Here is a 19,728-nt window from a genome sequence, read left to right on the forward strand (position 1 = left end):
CACGTTGTATTAAACGCAAACGTGAACGATATGGATGGCTAAAATATAATCATGTATAAAAATCGAATGACGTATATATATTACTTTGCGAATCTAGTCATAAGAAGATCCCAAGTATTAATGACAATGCTCCACGCCCACATCCCGTGACTCGATGCTTTATAATATCCTGCGGTATTGCTAAAATTTTAATATTCTGATTTTGAATTTTATTGCAAGTGGACGTGTTTCGTACATCGGAAAAAAAATTCTTTTTATTTTATTTTCATAAAAGTTTGCCATTTGAATTATTTTGGGCAAAAGTATTGAAAGGAAAACCCTCACGTAAAAAAAATAATAAAATCAACAAACATGGTGAGGGTGATACTGAGCTGCGTCTTCCTAAGCTTCCTTATGCAAACTTCACTCGTTTCTGGAGGGGTAAGAAATTCATTTTTATTTTTAAAATTTTTTGGTTAATTAATTTTATTTTTTAAATTATTTTTTTAGTTACCTGACTGGGTACCACCAGAAATTATTGAAATGGCAGCAGGAGAAAAGGGAAGATGCATGTCTGAGCATGGAACCACACAAGGTTTTTATTTAACTGATAGATATTTTTAAGATAAAGAAAATTAAATAGCTTGATAATTTAAAATAAATTATTTTTTTCAGGTATGATTGATCAGGTTAACGCTGGTTCTATTCCAAATGACCCTGCTTTAACTTGCTACATGTTTTGCCTTTTTGAATCCTTCAGTATAGTGAGTTTTAAAGTTATTATTAAAATAAAAGTACTTTACATTTAGTTATAATAAATTAATTTTTAAGGTTGATGAAGACGGTGTACTGGAGTACGAAATGCTTCTTGAAATGTTTCCAGAAGATATTAAAAATAAAGCAACTGGTATTCTAGGAGGTTGTGCCACACAATGTAAGTCAAAAAAGCAAATTAATCTGTCATATTTTTTCATTGCTATTAAGTTATTCATTTAAAATTTAAACTTTACAGCTGGAGCCGACAACTGCGAGAAAGTCTACAAAATTGCCACGTGTGTTCAGGGCAAAGATCCCAGCGTAAGATTTTTTTTTTTTTTTATTAAATTTATAATCAATTAAAAAAGCCGGTGACTAAAAAATGTGCTTTTTTTTTCAGATGTGGTTTATGATTTAGAACCATTAAAAAAACACTGGCAATGAAATGAAAATGGGCGAATTTATTGATGAACGATTTAAGTATTGGAAGAAAAAACGAAATTACCTAATTCAGGATTTGTTTTATTTTAAGTTACTTAGGAGCGAGAAAAAATAAGTTTGAACTTTTGATTTATTATTCAAAGTTTTAAGGACCGACGGAATGTGTTAATGTCAGTGTATATATGTGTGTGTGAATGAAAAAAAAAAGAAAAGTACGTGACAAATTCAATATACACATACAATAAAATGTTATAATTATCAATGCGCCTTTTCTGGACCTGGGTAACTACCAAATATAATCAATTATCAATAAAGAGTACTATAAAAAATAAATAGAAAATAATAAAACAGTTATAAAAGTTATTTACCGAATAAATGTTTTTTTATTACAAGAAAATAATTTTTTTTTCCTGTCAAAATGTCAAATTTTCGTTAATTAAAATTGTATATTAATGTTATCATAAAAATCACGATAAATTTTAATTTGTATCTGTTAATAAAATTCCTGAAAGCAAAAAATTTTGCTCATCCAAGAGTTGTAATTTATTGATTCCAGAGTAATTCCAAAATTTTGAAGACTACAATTTTTTTTTTTGTAAAAGTTTGTTACTTTAACTGAAATTATCGCAAGTTAAAAATATTAATTTATTTATTTAACTAAAAATAATTAAACAAGCTACTGTAAGTGATAATTTATCAACGACTATTTTTTAAAATAAATATTTTTTTATTGAGTAATGATTTTAAATAAAGATAATTAAGTAATTAAGATAATTTACAAAATGAGTATAATAATGTGTTGTGACTAATATAACAAGACATAAATAATAAATAATATACTATTAACGAGTATAACATTAAAAAAAAAAGAAAAATCATCTAACAATACCAAATATGGTTGAAAGAGGGGCGTTATCAAGCGTAAAGTATGCGTGTGATAAAAAATATTAAGAATAGAAGTACAAGGCACGTAAAGTATGTATTATAGGACACTAATGGTGCTTGAATGAAATTACACGGCGTAGCGTGGTTGAGTTAATTGAGTTTGTATCAAGATTAGATGCTAATCCAATAGATAATAATCGAGGTGAATTTATCAACATGAAACTGAGCATGCCAAGTGTAACTACGTGTTAAAACATTATATTAAAGTGATAGCCAGACTAAACAAATATTAACAATTTTCTAAACATTTATCGCTGTGAGAATTGTGAAGTAAACTTTGAGAGCTAGCAACGCTCAAAAGTTTTAATCGACTTCATTTTTTTACTTCACAAACTCCAAATATAAAAACGACGGTAGCAGTAACATTAACAACAACAACAACAACAACAACAATAACAACAACAACATTGGACTCTAGGCTTAATTTTTGATAGCGTTTAGGCACAAAAAATTCTACCTTGAGGTCGATAGAGTGAATAGCGACGGAGTTTGGAGAAGGATCTTTAGTAGTATCTCGATTTTCAATGTTGTTGTTAACGTTGGGCAATGAACCACCAGCTCTGTATTGACTCCCAATGTTTATGTGGAGGTGCTTACTGCCGCTTGATTGAGGAGGACTTGCACCAGCACTCTTCACAGACAATGGTGTCTCTGGTACACCACTTCCAGTAGGACTTGCTCCTACTGAACTGCTTGCTGACGCCACCTATGCAAGTTCATAACAATTGTTGTTTTTCTTTTCTTTTTTATTTTCCAATTAAATGCAATACAATTGTTTTTTTTTTTTTTTTTTTTTTTCAAGTGACACTTTATGTCTCTCTAACTACTACAGTAATGCGCTACTATTTTTTTCTACCATTGGATTTAATTTTTTTATTTAAATAAAAATACATGCAGATTGATTGGAATTGCCGGGGTCTGAGTAAAAAATTATAAATTTATAAATTATAAACTAAATAAAAATTTAAAAGATAAAACAAGGTCACATTAATATTGCCTTTAAAATTTTTAATTTATTGTATTTTCCATTAAGAGCATGTAATAAAGTCTGTTGTCGGTAATTCAGTTTGGACTAGTGATAACAAATGCCAATTGAATATATCGGATTGTTTATTTGAAACACATAAAATGCACTGAAGATTATCAGGCTGACCGTCAATACTCCCAACACTGTTCAAAAAAATTAAACTATAGTTTATTTACTGTAGTAAATGAAATTTTTTGTTGATAATTAGTTTTCTATTCAAAGCTAGTTGCATTTTAATAATTCTGTCTTATAAGTAATCTAAACTAAAGTAAAGATTAACCAAAAAATTAAATCAATCTTAAAGATTATATTGGTTGTAAGTTTATGAGTAATTTCTTTATAGTAAAGTTTATTTACTTGAATATATGATGGGCCCGGAGATAAGGCAGTTTTACGCGCGAACTCTACCTATTTATTTATCATTTTGTTATTTTTTTTCAATGATTAAATTTAAAAATAGAAGAATCAATTTATGAAGGACTATTATTAACATACTCCTGCCAAGTTTAATGATTTTTTGTTCAAAAATTACTAGGTCAAAAAGCGTCTCAGTATTTTGTCCAAAATTTGAATATTCTCTGTCCTACATGTTCTTAATCTAATTTTTGATTGACATTTAAATCCTATAAAATAAAAAGATAAGTTTATTCATTTGTGGACCAAATAATAATTTATAAAATTATAAACTTGTTTTTTTTTTTTTTTTTTTTTTTTTTAATGAACTTTACGAGCTTTAAAAAACAAGACTGAGAAACGAACCCTTGTTCTGTTATTTTTTTACCTCTGTTTACTTCCGAGTTTAATGGAAAGTCAGGGAGCGATTGTAGTTTCGAACTCTACTCAGTGCAGTATAACTATCATTATACATACATATATATTACTCGTTCGTTCAAATATCGGAGCAATGTGTGACTCCATTACACCATAGGTGCACACGTGTGCGACTCATAATATAACCTTCGCCGTCTCATACATGTGATGATAACGTTTTATTGTTATTGCGAATAGCCACGACGCCATCAAAACAGGCAAGAAAAATAAATTAAAAAGTGGGTCTCTACTCTGCTTTCAATTCTTATATTTTTTATATGCAGTACCACATATTATTCATCACTCGCAAATCTAAAAGTATCTTTTATTATTGAACGCTAAAATTGAAATTTATAAAATTAAGTGCTCCGAATTATTTATTTTATAAAGTACTAAATTATTTAAATTTATAAAGTACATCTGATTTTTAAAAGTTTATGTTCAATTATATATTAGGTACTTTGATCTAATAATTAACTTACATCATTAATATTTAACAACCAAAGAATAGAAATAAATTGGTATTTTCGGTTTTATCTCTAAAGTGGAAAATTTATTGTATTAAGAAATTTGATATTTAAAAGTTCACAGAGATCGATTACTCGCATCATCTTTCATTCTCTATCTTTATAATCTTCTTTACTATTTCTCTCACTTGCTCTCTTGTTCTCAATTGAGAACACACAGAGTTACCATTTTCTCTTTGTCAGTAAAACGAGGAACGAAACGACCTCGGAAATTCAAATATAGCTGTTGAATATGGTGATGAAGCCCGCCCAATCGAACCGTCAAATTCTAATAGTTTAAGAATTTTTTTTAAATATATAAAATAACATATACATACTCATTTTATTATATTATATCTAATTGTTATTACTATTATTTTTAATTATAATTATTTTTAATTATTATTATCATTACATTTACTCCTCAAAACTAATAAAATAATCTATGACATTAAAAATACATTTAACGCGATCAAAAATAACCGTTGAGTAATTTTCTTGTCAATCAATATTCTAAATATACTTTACACGCGATAAAAAATATAATTCACCAAAGAAAACTATTAACTCATAAAACATAAATTTTGTTGTAATTTTAATCAAGTTTTTTTTTTATTCAAGTAAACACATTCCTTCACGTTTTTCAGTGATAACGACATAAATAATTAAATAACCGGTTAAATAAATATTAATAAATATATACTTATACAAGTTCAACTATTTATTGTTTAATTTCCCAGGTCATTAGCACTTGAGTAAAGAAATAAAGTATATAATGCGTTCAATAAGACCAAGGTTAACAAAAATTTTAAAAAACCAACATAAAACTTTAGTCACACATCATACATTACTTATTTTATATCAAATAATTTGTCATTGAAAATAAAATAAAGTGACTGATTCAAACAGTGTAGAGTCTTAAGGTGGATTAGAAAAATCCATAAATTCCAGACAATTTAAATAAATAAATAAATAAAATAATCCATGTTCCTAGTATTTCTCTACACACACTTTCACACATCTATTAAGCTCGTTAAATGATTCAAATATAATAAAGTACTTTAGTAAGTATAAAAATGTAACATTTTCCCGCGCACTATTCAATATTGTCACGTTTAATACTTATTATTATTCATATTTTATTGCAGAATGATGAAAGCGTCGCCGGGGAAGTAATGAGAAACATGAACGACCGAAGAGTGAGTGAAAAATGAAAAGCAAAATATAAATTAGTGCATATAGACATTAACTTGTATACATATATATCTTTTAAACATTTTCTTGATCTGATATTTCTTCTTATTATTATTATTCTTGTCTATCTAAATTCCTTCATCCTCTTACACTCCTACTCCAGCTTGTTCTCCCCCTCACTTTATATGCCCACACCAAGCTCCTAAAATATACACCAGTAAGAAGAGTAAGTAAAGTATGCGCACATACATTTAAAACTTTAGCTTCTTCGTATGTTTATGTTGTACCGTTTTCTACTCAGAGTATTGCAAACACTTTGGTTGTAACCCGCGTGTACTAAAACCCGGGAAAAAATAATAAAGTAAGAAATTATAAAAAATAGAATAAAATTTTAGGTACATGACAGTAATAATCATAATGTAATATAAATATAAATATAAATGTTAATAATAATAATAATAATAATAATAATAATAATAATAATAATAATATAAATGAAGGCAGTGGTAGCAGTAGCAGAGCAGTATCATGCCATGAGGTTAGGGACATTGATCTATAAAGGAAATGTCTGAAGTTAAGACACTAATAATAAAAATGAAAAAATTCTTACTCGACTAGTAACATCCGAAACTTCTCTCATGATAGCTTCAAAAGCAGCAGTTTCCTCAGCCTGCTTCTGGTTGAGGAGAGCAATCTTTTCACTGAATTTCCGTGGGTTCGCCATGATGGCCGGGCCACGGCACAAGTACACAACCTACACACAAACTTAATCACGACTATATCTTCACAGTTACTTGCACAAAACACTTGATTATCACTTGTAAAATTACTGTAAATAATACGAATTATTGTTAAAAATATAATAACTTTATAAAATAAAAAAAGAAACTAACGAAAAATAAACAATAATAATAATAATAATTGGTAAATAATAAATCAGAATCCACCTGTCGAAAATCTAGGACAGACTCAAATAATCACGTCTTTCTATTTAAATATGTATTATTTCCACAGCTTCACCCGTTGTTTCTCGCTCGCTTTCTGGTTTCTCTCTCTTTTCTCGGATAGGAGCTTGCTCGGGTCTTTCACTTGCGGTCTGTTTGTTGCGTCCACAAGACCGCAAGCTTACGGAGAAGCTTGTCACACACAGTAGTAAAATACACAAGTTGTACAGCAACAATGCAGGTCTAAACACAACCGTGACTAGGATGTCCACGTCTTCTCATTTCATTCCCTTCCTCTTTTTTCCCCACTGTACACGCGCGACACAAACACGACCTCTCCCCAGTCCCAGTACTCAAAAACTTCTTCTATTTCTACATGTACTTTTCCGAGTCAAGATGAGTATTTCTTTAAATCCAGTCGCTTGTTTATCACTACCTGATCTGAAATAACAAAAATAATAATTATTAAAATTTATGTTGTTATCATTATCATTATTATTATTATTTTTGTTACTTGTTCTCTTGATCCAGTACAGTAGATATCTTACTTCACTATTCGTGTGTCAATACGATTCAGATTATTGATAAAAAAATCTTTATCATAATGTTTTATTAAAAACGGTAAAAATTTTCAATAAATAAACGTAAAACATTATTGAGGAACGTTTTCTTCCACCACCGCATAAAGTACTTGAATCTAGAATATTAAAAATGAATGTCCGCTATTATTTATTTAATGTCTCTCTTTCTCCGTCTAAAATCGTGCTTTTGCTCGCTTCCACCACACACATGAGAGCGTGTTGCAGGGTTTTTTAACACACCACTGCCGCCTCGATTGACTGACGGTCACTGATACGCAAGATTATGCGACGCAGCGCGCCACGCGCATCGCGCAGAAACTCTGTTTTTCAGAGCCATTGGTCTTACCATCGACATCGACAACGACGTACACTCAACTTCTCTGTTTTTACTTTTATTATTCTATTTATTTATCTGTTTTATTAAATTTATATATATTCTGAATTTTTATAAATTTATTTAGGTATATAAACCTGTATATATGCGTAAAAATTTAAATTAATATTCACTTTTATATTAAATTATAACAGTAGATATTTTTTATTTATTTACTAACAAAATGACTTAACATTTTTTATCAATGATACTTTTTGTTGTTGTTATTGTTATTATTCATTTATATATTGTTTTGTTTTGTTTATGTAGGAGTGAAGGTGTGTTCCATGTCAGATGTTGAATATTGACAATGATTTTTCACATTAGGTGGGAAAATAATAACGTAACCGAAAGAGGTTACTTTCTTATTTAACAAAGAACACCACTTAACGCGCGCGACGATGACAGACTAAGGAAACATGCCCAAGGTTTTTCTCAGCTGGTGCAAAGCGAATCGTTTTATCGATTGAGGTTTTTAAGAGCTACTGCGCATCGGCGGCAACTTTTTATTCTGTTTGAATCTTCTTCAATTATTTACTCCAAATTGTCCAGACCAGACTCCAGAATTTCAATAAAAATTATTCAATAATTAATTAATTATTTGTAAGTTTTTAAAGCTATTTCATAATTTAATTTCAAACTTCTGATTTTTGGTATAATAATTAATAACATTTATTTTGTTGGTAGATTGAGGAAAATGTTTTTTAACAAAGTGACGTATGACTCAACGTTGACGACCTTGATAATATTTTATCCTTGTTTCAAACTGTTTGTTCATTTTACGTATACTTGTCACAATGGAGTCTACATTTATGATTAGCAAGTGATATTAATTTTTTTTTAAGATAGATTGTTGTAATCTACTCTATTATACTATAAAATATTACCATATATTATTGATATTAATATGTACAAGTTTGATGAAGAACTTGAGCTTGTCTATTTGCCGGCTGTTATTTACAAACAACTTGTTGATGAATTAAATGATTACGGTTGGAATGTACTGGCTGAACAAGTGTCACAACAGCTTGGGTTCATTGGGTAATTCAAGATATATATTTATTTCATTTAAATGTTTAAATTATATTAATTAAAAGCGAATCTGACAGTTTTTTTTATAAATATATAGGTAAATTGCATGTTAAAAATATTATTTTAAAATATTCAGAAAATTTTTTTCTGGCTCATTAAATTTTCAACTTATTATTTATGACATAATAAAAAAAATTTACCTGTGAAATGATAATGCCTTTATTGAGTTTTAATCTCTTCAAAAAAATTTAATAGGCTACGTCATCAGTGTATAGTATTTTATGTCAACTAATTATTGTTATTCAAGATAACTTGATAGTTTTTTTATTTTTGATAACAATTATGAAGTCTTAAATATAGTTAGAGAATTTCCAATTAATTTATCAATTATTAAATTTAAATCTATTTTCAGTTGCAGTTGGATAAAATCATTAGATGATAAAATGAATTCAAAAAGTTCACCGGCTGAAAATTTACTAGATGAATTAAATATACGAATGTGTACAGTGAGAATCTTAGGTAAACTATTAGAAAATTGTAAATTATTACGAGCGCTATCAATTATTCATGAACCACAAGCGTTAGTGATCACGAGGCAGCCTAATTCAAATGAAACTGATGAAGTAAGAGTAGCTTTTGGTAAATGTTTTAAATTAAAATGTCAAGCTACAGGATTACCACCGCCTGTTTTTGCTTGGTATCACGAGAATCTTCCGCTCGAGGGTCAAAATAAAGATGAATTGAGTATTATTATCAATAATACTGATCAAGAAGGAGAATACAAGTGCCAAGTGACCCAAATTAGTTCAGATGAGTTAATTATCGATCAATTAACGTCGAATCCTGTTTGTCTAAAAATAAAATCAACGCCTGTTGTTATTACTAAACAGCCATTATCGCTGGTTGAAGTACATATTAATGGTACCCTTAGATTAAGTTGTTTAGTATACAGTCATCCGGCTCCTAATTATCGCTGGTTTCATGACAACACTCAATTGAAGATGCAGAAATCACATGAACTTGTTATAGAAAAATTTGAAGCTCAACATGAAGGAAAATATTATTGTCATATTTTTAATGATATCAGTGAAGTTTACAGTGAAAAAAGTAACGTTGTTGTAAGTATGATTATCTATATTATTAAGAAAAATAAGCAAAATTTTGTGTCCAGTATATTTATATGATAAAATAGGCCTTTTCATGGTTTCATATCATTCTTACCAATTGTCAATTTATGTTGATAAGTATTTAGGCTGCATTCGAAAATACTCTATCTCTAGATACATAATTAAGAAACGACCTTGTATCTCGTGAACTATTGAGATTTTTAAAGATATAAGCTCATCCCGATGTTATACTCAAGACCTTTCATTTAAGTACCCACATCAAATTTTCATATATTTATATATATTATATATATGTAAATATGAAAAATATATCAAAATGCATGTGGGTACTTAAATGAAAGCTCTTGATGAGTGTAACATCGGGATGAGCTTATATCTTCGAAAACGTCAATATTTAAGAAAGTACAGTGCAATTTAACAAAATTTATTATTTAATAAAGAAAAATTTTATTTATTTATAGTTCAAATAGTGACTGCAAGGTTGCTAGTTTATAGTTTAATTATATTTTAATGTCTCGTAATTGATAAATTAAATACAGGACTTTTTTTATATAAATAGATTCAATTGCCTCGAGAAAAAGCAGTTGCCAAAATAGCATTGTTGATAGCAAATGAAAATTATTATTACCAGGAAAAATTAAAAACACCACAAAAAGATGTGGCAAAACTTGGACAACTATTAGAACAAATTGGATTCCAAGTAATTTGTTTGTTAAATTTAACCACCAGCCAAATGAAAAATGCAATGAAAATTTTTAGTTCATTACTTTGTGATGGTGTCTATGGTAAATTAAAAACTTATAATTATAATTAGTTATTATTTAATGTAATTTATTTATTTATTTATAAAAATAGGTTTATTTTACTTTGCTGGTCATGGTTTTAAGATGCAGGAAAGTTACATGCTTGCAGTAGATGCTCCGAATAATTTTTTGAGAACTGACGCAATATGCGAGAGCGAATTACTTGCAATGATTCTTCCTAAAGATCCAGCACTGCTCGTTGTGATTCTCGACACGTGTCAAACAGTCCCTCCGAAGTAATAATAAAACTTTTACTTACGAATATATATATATATATATATATATATATATATACACTTGAAGATCAAAAAAAGTTTTAGTTTTAGTTACCAGAGTAGGCGTAATAGTTATTACTTGCTAAACTTATACATCCTCTGATTTATAGGGAATTAAATCCAGAAATTCATAGGGAGATCCCAAAAGTAAACGAGTATAGAAGTAACAAAAATCTGAGAAATTTAATTCAAGCGTACTCGACATCCAGTCATCGACCAAGTTATGAAAGATTGAGTACTAATTGTGGATTATACATTACTCATCTGAGTAAATTTATAACAAGAGACATACCAGTGCAAAAAGTATTTGAAGAAACTGGAAAATGTAAGACAATTTGTCGGTAATTAATATAATAATTAATTAAGAATTAAATTAATAAATTGACCTGTGAGATTTATAATTGAACTTTTATATCACTGTTGAAATACTAATAGCTGTAATAATACGTTTTAAAAATATTTTTATGACAGCAATTGATATCTGGTTTGAAGGCAAAGAGAGAAATCAAATTCCAATGTTTGCTTTAACTGTTACTAAACCTTATCGGCTTATCGACGCTATTTACGCAGGTAATTTTAATCGTTTACGTCAAATCCTCAAATTATATATCTATCATAAATCTTCACAGTTATCATAATTAATTGTTTTATTTTTATTTATAGGAAAAACGTCAGACGTTATCAATTATTTAGAAACTATTACAACTTTTCCAATTAAAATAATTGATCTAAATTTTAAACAGAGTGGAATTAATTGTCAACTTGTCATTACACAATTAATGAAACCATATTTAAATTTCGTAAAACTTAATCTCATTGGTCTAAACGATGATGTCACTGGAAATCTTTACCATTCCGTAAAATTAGAAAAAAATAATTTATATCGGTATTCTCAAAAGAATGAATTCCACCTACATAATCCTCAGATTAATAAAGTGAGAATTATTCATGTTGATAAATTGATTTATAATTAATTAGTTGTTAATTATTACTCAATCATAATTATTTTAGGGGCCCATCGTTATATCTATTGAAAGATGCGGCTCTTTCATTGGCGCTACATTATTTCAAGTTAGTGATCACATTCCACTATTATTACGCAACTTGTAATTATTATTATAGGTTGACTTATTAATTATATGTATATATATGTATGTATTAAATTACAAAAAAATGTTACCTTATAAATTAATAAATTATTTTTTTGTACAAATACATCGTATTAAATCTTGATCGCTAAAATAATCATTTAACTGAAACAAATGATGATTTATTTTTTTCTTACATAATATTAATTTTTCTTTCAAGTAAGTCAGAATCACATAACTTTCATTACTGAAACAAAAACAATAAATAATTATTTTTACTGCATAATTGTCAATAGAAATACTTAACAATATTTAAAAAATTATAATCAAAAAAATACTCACCGCGGTCACCAACATTAGTTCATTATATTGATTAATTACCCAAGAGGAAGATGATATATTTTCAGTATACTCTCTGCTGAATCTGCAGTTAATTAAGAAAATTTTTTCACGATATTCTGGCATAAGTCCCATTTGAAGTGGCGGTATTTCACCTCTTCTTTGCATTTCACCAAATCCTTTCAAGCAATAATATGTCATTTTTATTTCAACAAATAATCTTTCTCTACCTGAAATAATTAAAATCGATGAAAATTAATTTAGCAGATATTTTATGATTTTAAGAATTTTTTTTAACAATTAAATTATGTCAAAGAAAATAAGAAAAAAATTGACATTTAGAAAATTAAATAAATAAAAAATGCAATTTTTTATAAAATAATTTTTCGGAGCAAATTTATTTATTAAATAAGATTTAAAAATTATCAAGTGACTGCTAACTTTAATGTCATTTAAAATCGTAGAAAATAATTATAGATATATTTAATTTATCAATACACAGTAATTATATAAAAAAAATTTGTTAAAACAGATAACTAATTTTAAAAAAAAATTACCTTCGTCTCCTTTAGATACAATGTCAATTGTGTATGGAAACATGCCATAAATTTCCTCTTTTTTTATAGGAATTAATTGTTTCTGTGCTTCTGATAACGTCGATATTTTATACCTTAACTTTTGAATAACATCTGGAGTGACTAAACCTTGGAGACTATCGTAATCTTCTACAGCAAGTGTATGTGAAACCATTTCAACAGCCTTAAACAATTATTATTTTTATTAAAGACTATTCAAAATAATAATTAATGTAAATAAAACATACTTGCTTGGATCCATCAGCAAATTCGTGCATATTAAATTCTTTGTCAATTTGAGATTGCATTACAAAATGAAGGTTGTAAGAACTTTTTATGGATTTAAAAAAACTAGGCATCAATATCAGTGGATCATCAGTCAATGCTGAAAGTCGAACTGGTGGATTTAATTCCTCATTTGGCAGAGCACTGTAAAATCTCTTTTCTCCACAATTCGTTGTTTTTATTACAGAATCAATCATTCTTTTTTCTTGTAAACATGAGAAATTAGGTAATTTATTGCTTTCTAATTTTTTTATTTTATTTGCAGCAAGCACCCCGTAATATCGAAGACGTGAGTTATTACAAACATTTTTACAAATATTATTAAGCAACATTGCGATATAAACAATAATATATTCAAAACCTTAATAACAAAACGAATCTTTAGTTTGCATCACACTACACCTGACTTTACTCCTCTGATGACCTAACCTAAAAAAATAAAAATAAATTAATCACTTATTCAGAAAAACTCATCTCACAAAATTTATTTTTACTGATTTAAATAATTTACTTGATAAATTACGTATTCATATTGTTAAAAAAGTGAATTTAATAAAAAAATAATCCTAGATTTAAAACACCGGTACTTTAAAATTATGGCGGGATTTTTTGAATTATAAAAAATTTTTTTCTGCCTTAATTTTTAAATAAAAGATAATAATTGTGATTTATTGATAATTAATGAGAGGTAATTAAAAAAATAGAAACAAAAATTATTTTCTAGAACAATATTTATTTTAGTTTCCATAAATTGATTATTTTTAAATCAATAACAGTGTGATGTACAGAAAAAAGCGATCACATTGTAAATTTTACACAGTAAATAATATAAAAAAATTATATTTTTGTTCAACGTTGATATAAATAATAGTACTTTTAATTATAAAAAAATCTTAAACGAATTTAAATATCAAACTCAACGTTAGTTATAACAATTTGAATAATTTATATTAATAATAGAGGCACATTTCTCACAAGCATAACAAATCCAATGTAAATAAATTTCGAATTATCATAGAATACAGTTGATTACTTTTAAATCAAATATACATCTTTTATAAAGTTAATATATGATAAGAAAACAAAAAAATCACTCAAAGTAAACATATATATAAGTGCAATAAAGCTATTTGCAATCTCAGAAAATATCGAAACCTATAGTAAACAATAAAACATTATATTTTGTACAATTATTACGATAATCCCTAAGTTATAATTCCGTTTTTTAGCATTGAATTATTAATTTCAGCTATTTCACTTTTTTTACACACGCTTTGTTCACTTTATTTATTTCAATAACTGAAAAAAAAAAGTTATGATAATTAGCAGTTGTTTCAGCATACCGATAACTTTATAAAATAAAACTTAATTGTAACAACTAAATCGATAATTCGATTACGCAATAAACTTTCTTTTAAATAATTAATATCAAGTCATGGATTTTTTTTTTCACCGGCTTATCTATAATTAGCGAAACTTGACATTAAGATAATTGTCATAAAGTAATAATTATATCGAGTCATTATCGTTAATATCATAGTCGTTAATAAATAGGAGCTTCATCAGCAGAAGCGGAAATATCTTCGTCGCTCCACTCGCTGATACCAAAATTCACTGGCCCGTGGAAGCTTTGAGATCTCAGTACACTGTAATTAAAAATAAATTAGGATGTTAATAGAAAATAAAAACTAAATAATTCTCAGTAATAATAATAAAAAGAAAAATAAAACAAGTATCACAAAACATGTCCCAGTTAGGTTGTTTATACAATTAAACAAAAGCCCGTTATCAACATCAATTAATCTATAATTTATTTATATATTCAATTATATTTTACTTTAGCATTTATAATAATAAATGATTGCATAAATCATATTGTTTCGTTATTATAAAATAATATATAATTATACGAAACACTGAATAACAAATTGTGCTGTGAAGCAATACACGTTTCTCTTGCTGCAGATAATGTTATTTATATATCACAAAAAATAAAGCAGAGAAATGAGATAGAATAAAAAAAATTTTTCACTCTTTAATAAGGATTAAATAAATAATGACTGCGTGTATGTGCGTACTTTTAAATACAATTCATACCACTTTCTCGCATTGCTGTAGACTATTATCGATCGCTAAGATTCCTACCAACAGTAGTTTAATTTTTTATTTCAATTAAATAAAATAATAACAATAATATTAAATAGAGTAAATAATAAGTTACCTGGAAGACTCAGAATTAAGATTTTTTTTAGCTAATCCAGCTTTCCGCTTGCCTTCCATCGCAGCTTTCATTGGATCATAACTCTTCCGTCTCTTCCAATTTTGCATTTCCTGTTCTCTGGTGATAGACTGGCTCTGTTTTTTCACGTCTTTAAGTTTAGCTTTTGGTCCAGTTGTTGATCCCTTGGTACGCATGCTGAATCTCCCGGAATCTGTGCGAGCAATACTAGCGGTTTCAGCTCTGGGTTTTGAATTAACTACAGGAGTTCGTGTTTTAATCGGCGCGCTCTTAACTTCCTGACTTTCTCGTGATTTTCTCAGGCCATACGATCGGTTGAATTTCGATCCGACAGGATGCGGGTCATCGCTGCTCTCAGTGTCACTAACTTGATGAGATATTTTATTTGTTTGTTTCAAGCTTTGGCTGGTGTCCTCATCACTTTCGCCTCCAGAGTCAACTGGCGCTGGCTGGTAGACAGTGATCCTTGCTGACATAGCAGACATGACATTTTGCGTCGTCTGAAGATAAGATGACGTATCTAAATCACTGTCACTGTCGCGAGGACTGCACGGTGGAGGTATCTGAATTATTTCTTTTTGTTCAACAAAATTTAATTCATTATCAGACCAGTCATCAGCCAGAGAAAGCACTCCATGTGTGCCATGAAAGCTCGCTGAGCGTAAAACTGAATTATCTCGACTATTATTACCGTCTTCAGTGCTGTGATGTTTTCTTGAATTGTCCAATTTTTTTTTACCCTCTGCTGCAGCTTTCATCGGATCATAATTTTTTCTACGTTTCCAATTTTGAAATTCAACTTCTTTGGAAGTTAACGTTGAATTACTACGACCTGAATTTTTCGCATCTTTGCCGCCTTTAACACCGGAATTAGGCCGTGAAGTTGATGTACTAGATGTGCTTTTCTGGCCACGCATACTGTACCTACCACCCTCATTTCTAGACAACGAGGGGACACGTGGACGTGTCTCAGGTTTTTTATAATTATCTTTATTATTTGCACCAACACTGCTCGTCCGCGCACGATGATGACTTGATGATTGACGTGCAGAAGACGGGGCGGATTTTATTTCCATTTGAGCTTTCCGTCGTCGTTCTTCTGGAGTCGTGTTGGGTGTCGTGTCTGAATCACAAGTAACACGTGCTCTACGAATACTGAATGCGCGATTTAATTTAATACCAGATGATATCGGCGGGGCTGGTATGTTGTGCGTTTCACCAGCTTCGCTGCTGCTATCTGATACAACATGCTTCGTTTTAGACAATCGGTCTCCCTGATCATTGAAGCTGCTGCGACGTGCTAACATATTTTTAGTTTTTGCAATGCGGATACTTGTGTTGCTGGAAGAACGCTGAATACCCACAGAATTACGCTGATAAATACTATTGCTATTGAGCACTGAGAGCTCCTTGATCCCCGGTGACATATCTTCTCGGTAATTTGACGTGCTATTTGATTTTCTCAGCATATAAGGACTATTCTCAACACACGTAAAGTAACCAACATTTTTAGCTTGTGAATTTGATTTAACAAGCAATTGTTTAGGTCTTTCAAAGCTCGGCGAGTTTAATATTTTAGTAGTAATTGTTTTGTGTCCAAGTATCGGACTATTTGTTAATTTAGGAGTTGTAGAGTTATTAGTACGAAGACGATTTAAAATTGGACTGTTTGTATGCTTAAAATTATCATCAGTTGTATAGTTCTTAAGACTAGTGCGTCGTGATGAGTTTGATTCAGCGGTATCAGACTTGCGATCTAAAGAATTACCGCGTTCAAGATGAAGACGAGCTAGAACGTGGGACGGACTCTTTGGCACATCAAGAATTTCTTCTTTTTTCTTAATCTCAGGATACTTTCTCATGCTACGTCGACAGTCATTGTGATTAACTCGCTTGAACAGCGATTCGGACAGGCTGCCACGACGTACAAGAGCGCTGTGCGTTGGAGTGCGTTGAGAACTATGAGGCGGAGTGTTGTAACTGTTGCTGGTGTCCTCATCAGACTCTCCACCAGAATCAATGAGCGTATGTTGATTAGAATTCGGCACTGAAGTTATTCTATCACGCATTTGTTGAATTTCAGCGTCCAAACTGCTGTCACTTTGCTCATAACGGGTTCTTGAAGCCCGTTGGGTTCGCGAGTAAATCGGGGATGGAATTTTAGACGGACTCATTGGCGGTGTGCGTCCAGTTGTGCCACCGATCACAGGCGGTAGTGAATTGTGTTCGGCAACTTGGGTTGCCCACTCGGTAATCCATGTATTTGTATCACGAGAGCTTCGCATCTTGAAATGATGGACATACAATTCATTGCTCTCTTCTTCAGTCAGTACTCCGACACTGAAAGTTTTATCAATATCCATTCTTGCTTTTTCTTCGTCTGTATAATCCTTATGAATTGTATAAGTCCCAGCTTCACTTACTGTACCATCAGATCCAGCGTCAACAGTACTGACGTTAAAAACTTCCAAGTTTGTTTGATCAAAATCACCACTAGATTCTCCAGTATAACTAACACTCATCATTTGCACATTTGTTTGCCTACTACTGTTGCTAGCGAATTCATTGGATGGACAATTGTCGGACATATAGCTAGTGTTTGAAAGCTTTTCGACAGTGTCTAAACTCGATTTTTCGACTTCTTCACCGTAGTCATGATTTATCTCAATATACTCGATATTTTTAGTGTACTTTTTTTCCGGCGAATATTGCACACGATTTAATTCCTCTTCGACATTACTCTGCATTTTACTCAAGTCGTTCATTGTTGCCGAGTACGTTATTTCATACACACAATTATTCGTCGACTCCTCGTGGTACGATCTACGTTTTGTGTCACCGTTTGTGTTCTCAGTCATCGATCTCGACATCAAATCAGACTTTTTAGTAGCACCTTTAGTATTTTTTAAACCTGCAAATACAATAAATAATTTAATAATTTCATTATATTACGTAATTTATATTTTTAAATGTGATAGCCGAACGATTTTATATGGAAATTCATTGACGAAGCTTTAAAATCAAGTCTCATGAAGGTGATTCACAAGAAAATACCTGCAGAATAATAATGAACGCGCTCCTTATGTATCTGCTTATGTATTTTAGTCGCCAATGTAGCCGCTAAGTCAAGATGACTTCACTATGACTCATATCTGCCGACCATACCGACCATTCAAATAATTCTTCCATCCATATAATTTCGTTCCAGACTAACCGCTTGTTTATTTATACTAACTGTTTTATTTAAATAAAATATTTACCTAATTCTTTTAATTTTTGTGACAATCTATCAGCTTTTCTTTTAGTATCATCTTCACTGCTAAAATATCCTTCTGAATGGATACTCACTGGTTTATGTTTTTGTAGACAATTTGGCGACGAATCAGCAACAGGTTTAGATTTAATCTCAATCTATAAAAAAATGAAATAAATAAAAAAAAAAAATCTAACTAAGAAAAAATAATTATGCATATGTATATTAAATTAAAAATAAATTTAGCTTACTTTAGATGTTGAAAGATTTCGTTTATGCCTGGCATTATATCGTTGAAATAAATTTTGATATTTAACAGAGTCAACTTCTTTGTTGCCACCAAAGTCAATGGTAAAAGCTAACGAACTCGGACTTTTAACAGTTTTCACAGAATCTGTTTCTTTTTCAAGTGAATCTCTTTCAATTCTCGACTCGCCATTATTGACGTCTTCAATTTTGATCTCTCGATCTTCCGGCTGCTGGTTGGAGTGACACTTGGCAAGCAAAGACTTTGACGTGTCTTGGACCACCTCCAAATTAGCAATGCCATTGTCATGCCCAGTGTTGGTGATTTGTGCCGTTAAAACAGGTGTATCATCATTAAACTCCTGATGACCCTCGTTCGTGATCTCCATACCTATTGTAACTATAAAACATTCCAATAGCTTTTACCATAAAACTTAATCCTTCTTTGTTAAAAAATTAAATGGGCTACTTATGTCAATGTAAACTCTCGACTGTCTTAGATCAAATACTAAGTGTCCTCACTTGTTCCATGTGTTTCACTTTACAACGGACACAAAACTTGGAACCTATTGAGCAACCAGACATTGGGAATAGATTTTTTGTTTATGTAAATACTTTGTGACAATAAAAATAAACGTCCGACTTTATTGCAACACTCAACACTGTGTAGACAAACAGGTGCAATGATTATTGTTAGCGGTACACAAAACGTGTAAGGGCGACCCCGCACTTGTCAAAGGTGTCAACACTCGATTTCTCTACCTCTACTTCTACTTCTCTCTCAACTTTTCTTCCGCATTTTACATATATTAATTTAAGCTTTAGGCCTTCAGCTCCATTTTCAATCAACGATCACCATGTATGCATCTGGCCTTTCTTTTGTTTGAATTAAATTTTTCTGTAAAAAAAT

The 19,728-nt window shown here is 30.0% G+C and overlaps 5 protein-coding genes and 1 long non-coding RNA gene across 28 annotated transcripts in view; 2 read left to right on the forward strand and 4 right to left on the reverse strand.

The window, feature by feature from the left end:
* LOC123259983 (CREB-regulated transcription coactivator 1-like) overlaps positions 1 to 7,641 on the reverse strand; it is a 41,664-nt gene extending 34,023 nt beyond the window's left edge. For 5 of the 19 annotated variants that reach the window (XM_044720859.1, XM_044720854.1, XM_044720845.1 and 2 more), the window contains exons 1-3: positions 7,117 to 7,640; positions 6,269 to 7,043; positions 2,579 to 2,827 (exon numbers count right to left, since the gene is read on the reverse strand). In XM_044720859.1, the coding sequence (XP_044576794.1) occupies positions 2,579 to 2,827; positions 6,269 to 6,382 (363 nt within the window). In that variant the 5' untranslated portion in view covers positions 6,383 to 7,043; positions 7,117 to 7,640. The other 14 variants (XM_044720857.1, XM_044720856.1, XM_044720852.1 and 11 more) reach the window with 8 other exon arrangements.
* LOC123259987 (general odorant-binding protein 69a-like) lies at positions 175 to 1,539 on the forward strand. Its single transcript, XM_044720865.1, has 6 exons — positions 175 to 420; positions 490 to 574; positions 655 to 743; positions 811 to 913; positions 992 to 1,056; positions 1,136 to 1,539. The coding sequence occupies exons 1-6, from the start codon at positions 352 to 354 to the stop codon at positions 1,151 to 1,153; spliced, it is 429 nt and encodes a 142-aa protein (XP_044576800.1). The 5' UTR covers positions 175 to 351; the 3' UTR covers positions 1,154 to 1,539.
* A 116-nt stretch (positions 7,642 to 7,757) lies between the features above and the next one.
* On the forward strand, positions 7,758 to 11,974 carry LOC123259985 (mucosa-associated lymphoid tissue lymphoma translocation protein 1 homolog). Of its 3 annotated transcripts, none has more exons than XM_044720863.1 (10): positions 7,758 to 8,163; positions 8,244 to 8,379; positions 8,473 to 8,597; positions 9,001 to 9,706; positions 10,275 to 10,500; positions 10,571 to 10,754; positions 10,904 to 11,118; positions 11,265 to 11,363; positions 11,457 to 11,728; positions 11,805 to 11,974. In XM_044720863.1, the coding sequence occupies exons 4-10, from the start codon at positions 9,032 to 9,034 to the stop codon at positions 11,901 to 11,903; spliced, it is 1,770 nt and encodes a 589-aa protein (XP_044576798.1). In that variant the 5' UTR covers positions 7,758 to 8,163; positions 8,244 to 8,379; positions 8,473 to 8,597; positions 9,001 to 9,031; the 3' UTR covers positions 11,904 to 11,974. The 3 variants fall into 3 exon arrangements, with proteins under 3 accessions (XP_044576798.1, XP_044576797.1, XP_044576796.1); XM_044720862.1 differs by having other exon boundaries at positions 8,244 to 8,324; positions 8,402 to 8,597; XM_044720861.1 differs by having other exon boundaries at positions 7,758 to 8,159; positions 8,244 to 8,597.
* Positions 10,952 to 11,268, reverse strand: LOC123259988. Its single transcript, XR_006508361.1, has 2 exons — positions 11,180 to 11,268; positions 10,952 to 11,109 (listed from the first exon to the last, which is right to left on the reverse strand). It is a non-coding gene; the product is annotated as an uncharacterized LOC123259988 (long non-coding RNA).
* Positions 11,975 to 12,041: 67 nt separating the features above from the next.
* Positions 12,042 to 13,524, reverse strand: LOC123259986. The gene is made up of 4 exons (XM_044720864.1): positions 13,044 to 13,524; positions 12,778 to 12,979; positions 12,224 to 12,450; positions 12,042 to 12,128 (listed from the first exon to the last, which is right to left on the reverse strand). The coding sequence occupies exons 1-4, from the start codon at positions 13,410 to 13,412 to the stop codon at positions 12,126 to 12,128; spliced, it is 801 nt and encodes a 266-aa protein (XP_044576799.1). The 5' UTR covers positions 13,413 to 13,524; the 3' UTR covers positions 12,042 to 12,125.
* Positions 13,525 to 14,035: 511 nt separating this feature from the next.
* On the reverse strand, positions 14,036 to 19,726 carry LOC123260193. 3 transcript variants are annotated; one of them, XM_044721192.1, is made up of 5 exons: positions 18,824 to 19,726; positions 18,580 to 18,730; positions 15,302 to 18,230; positions 15,178 to 15,221; positions 14,036 to 14,726 (listed from the first exon to the last, which is right to left on the reverse strand). In XM_044721192.1, exons 1-4 carry the CDS (start codon positions 19,205 to 19,207, stop codon positions 15,203 to 15,205), a joined length of 3,483 nt encoding a protein of 1,160 aa, XP_044577127.1. In that variant the 5' UTR covers positions 19,208 to 19,726; the 3' UTR covers positions 14,036 to 14,726; positions 15,178 to 15,202. The 3 variants fall into 3 exon arrangements, with proteins under 3 accessions (XP_044577127.1, XP_044577128.1, XP_044577125.1); XM_044721193.1 differs by having other exon boundaries at positions 15,159 to 15,221; XM_044721190.1 differs by lacking the exon at positions 15,178 to 15,221 and having other exon boundaries at positions 14,037 to 14,726; positions 18,824 to 19,725.
* Between the last annotated feature and the right edge of the window lie 2 nt (positions 19,727 to 19,728).

This window comes from Cotesia glomerata, linkage group LG2, assembly GCF_020080835.1.
Source record: "Cotesia glomerata isolate CgM1 linkage group LG2, MPM_Cglom_v2.3, whole genome shotgun sequence".
Taxonomy (NCBI): Eukaryota; Metazoa; Arthropoda; class Insecta; order Hymenoptera; family Braconidae; genus Cotesia; species Cotesia glomerata.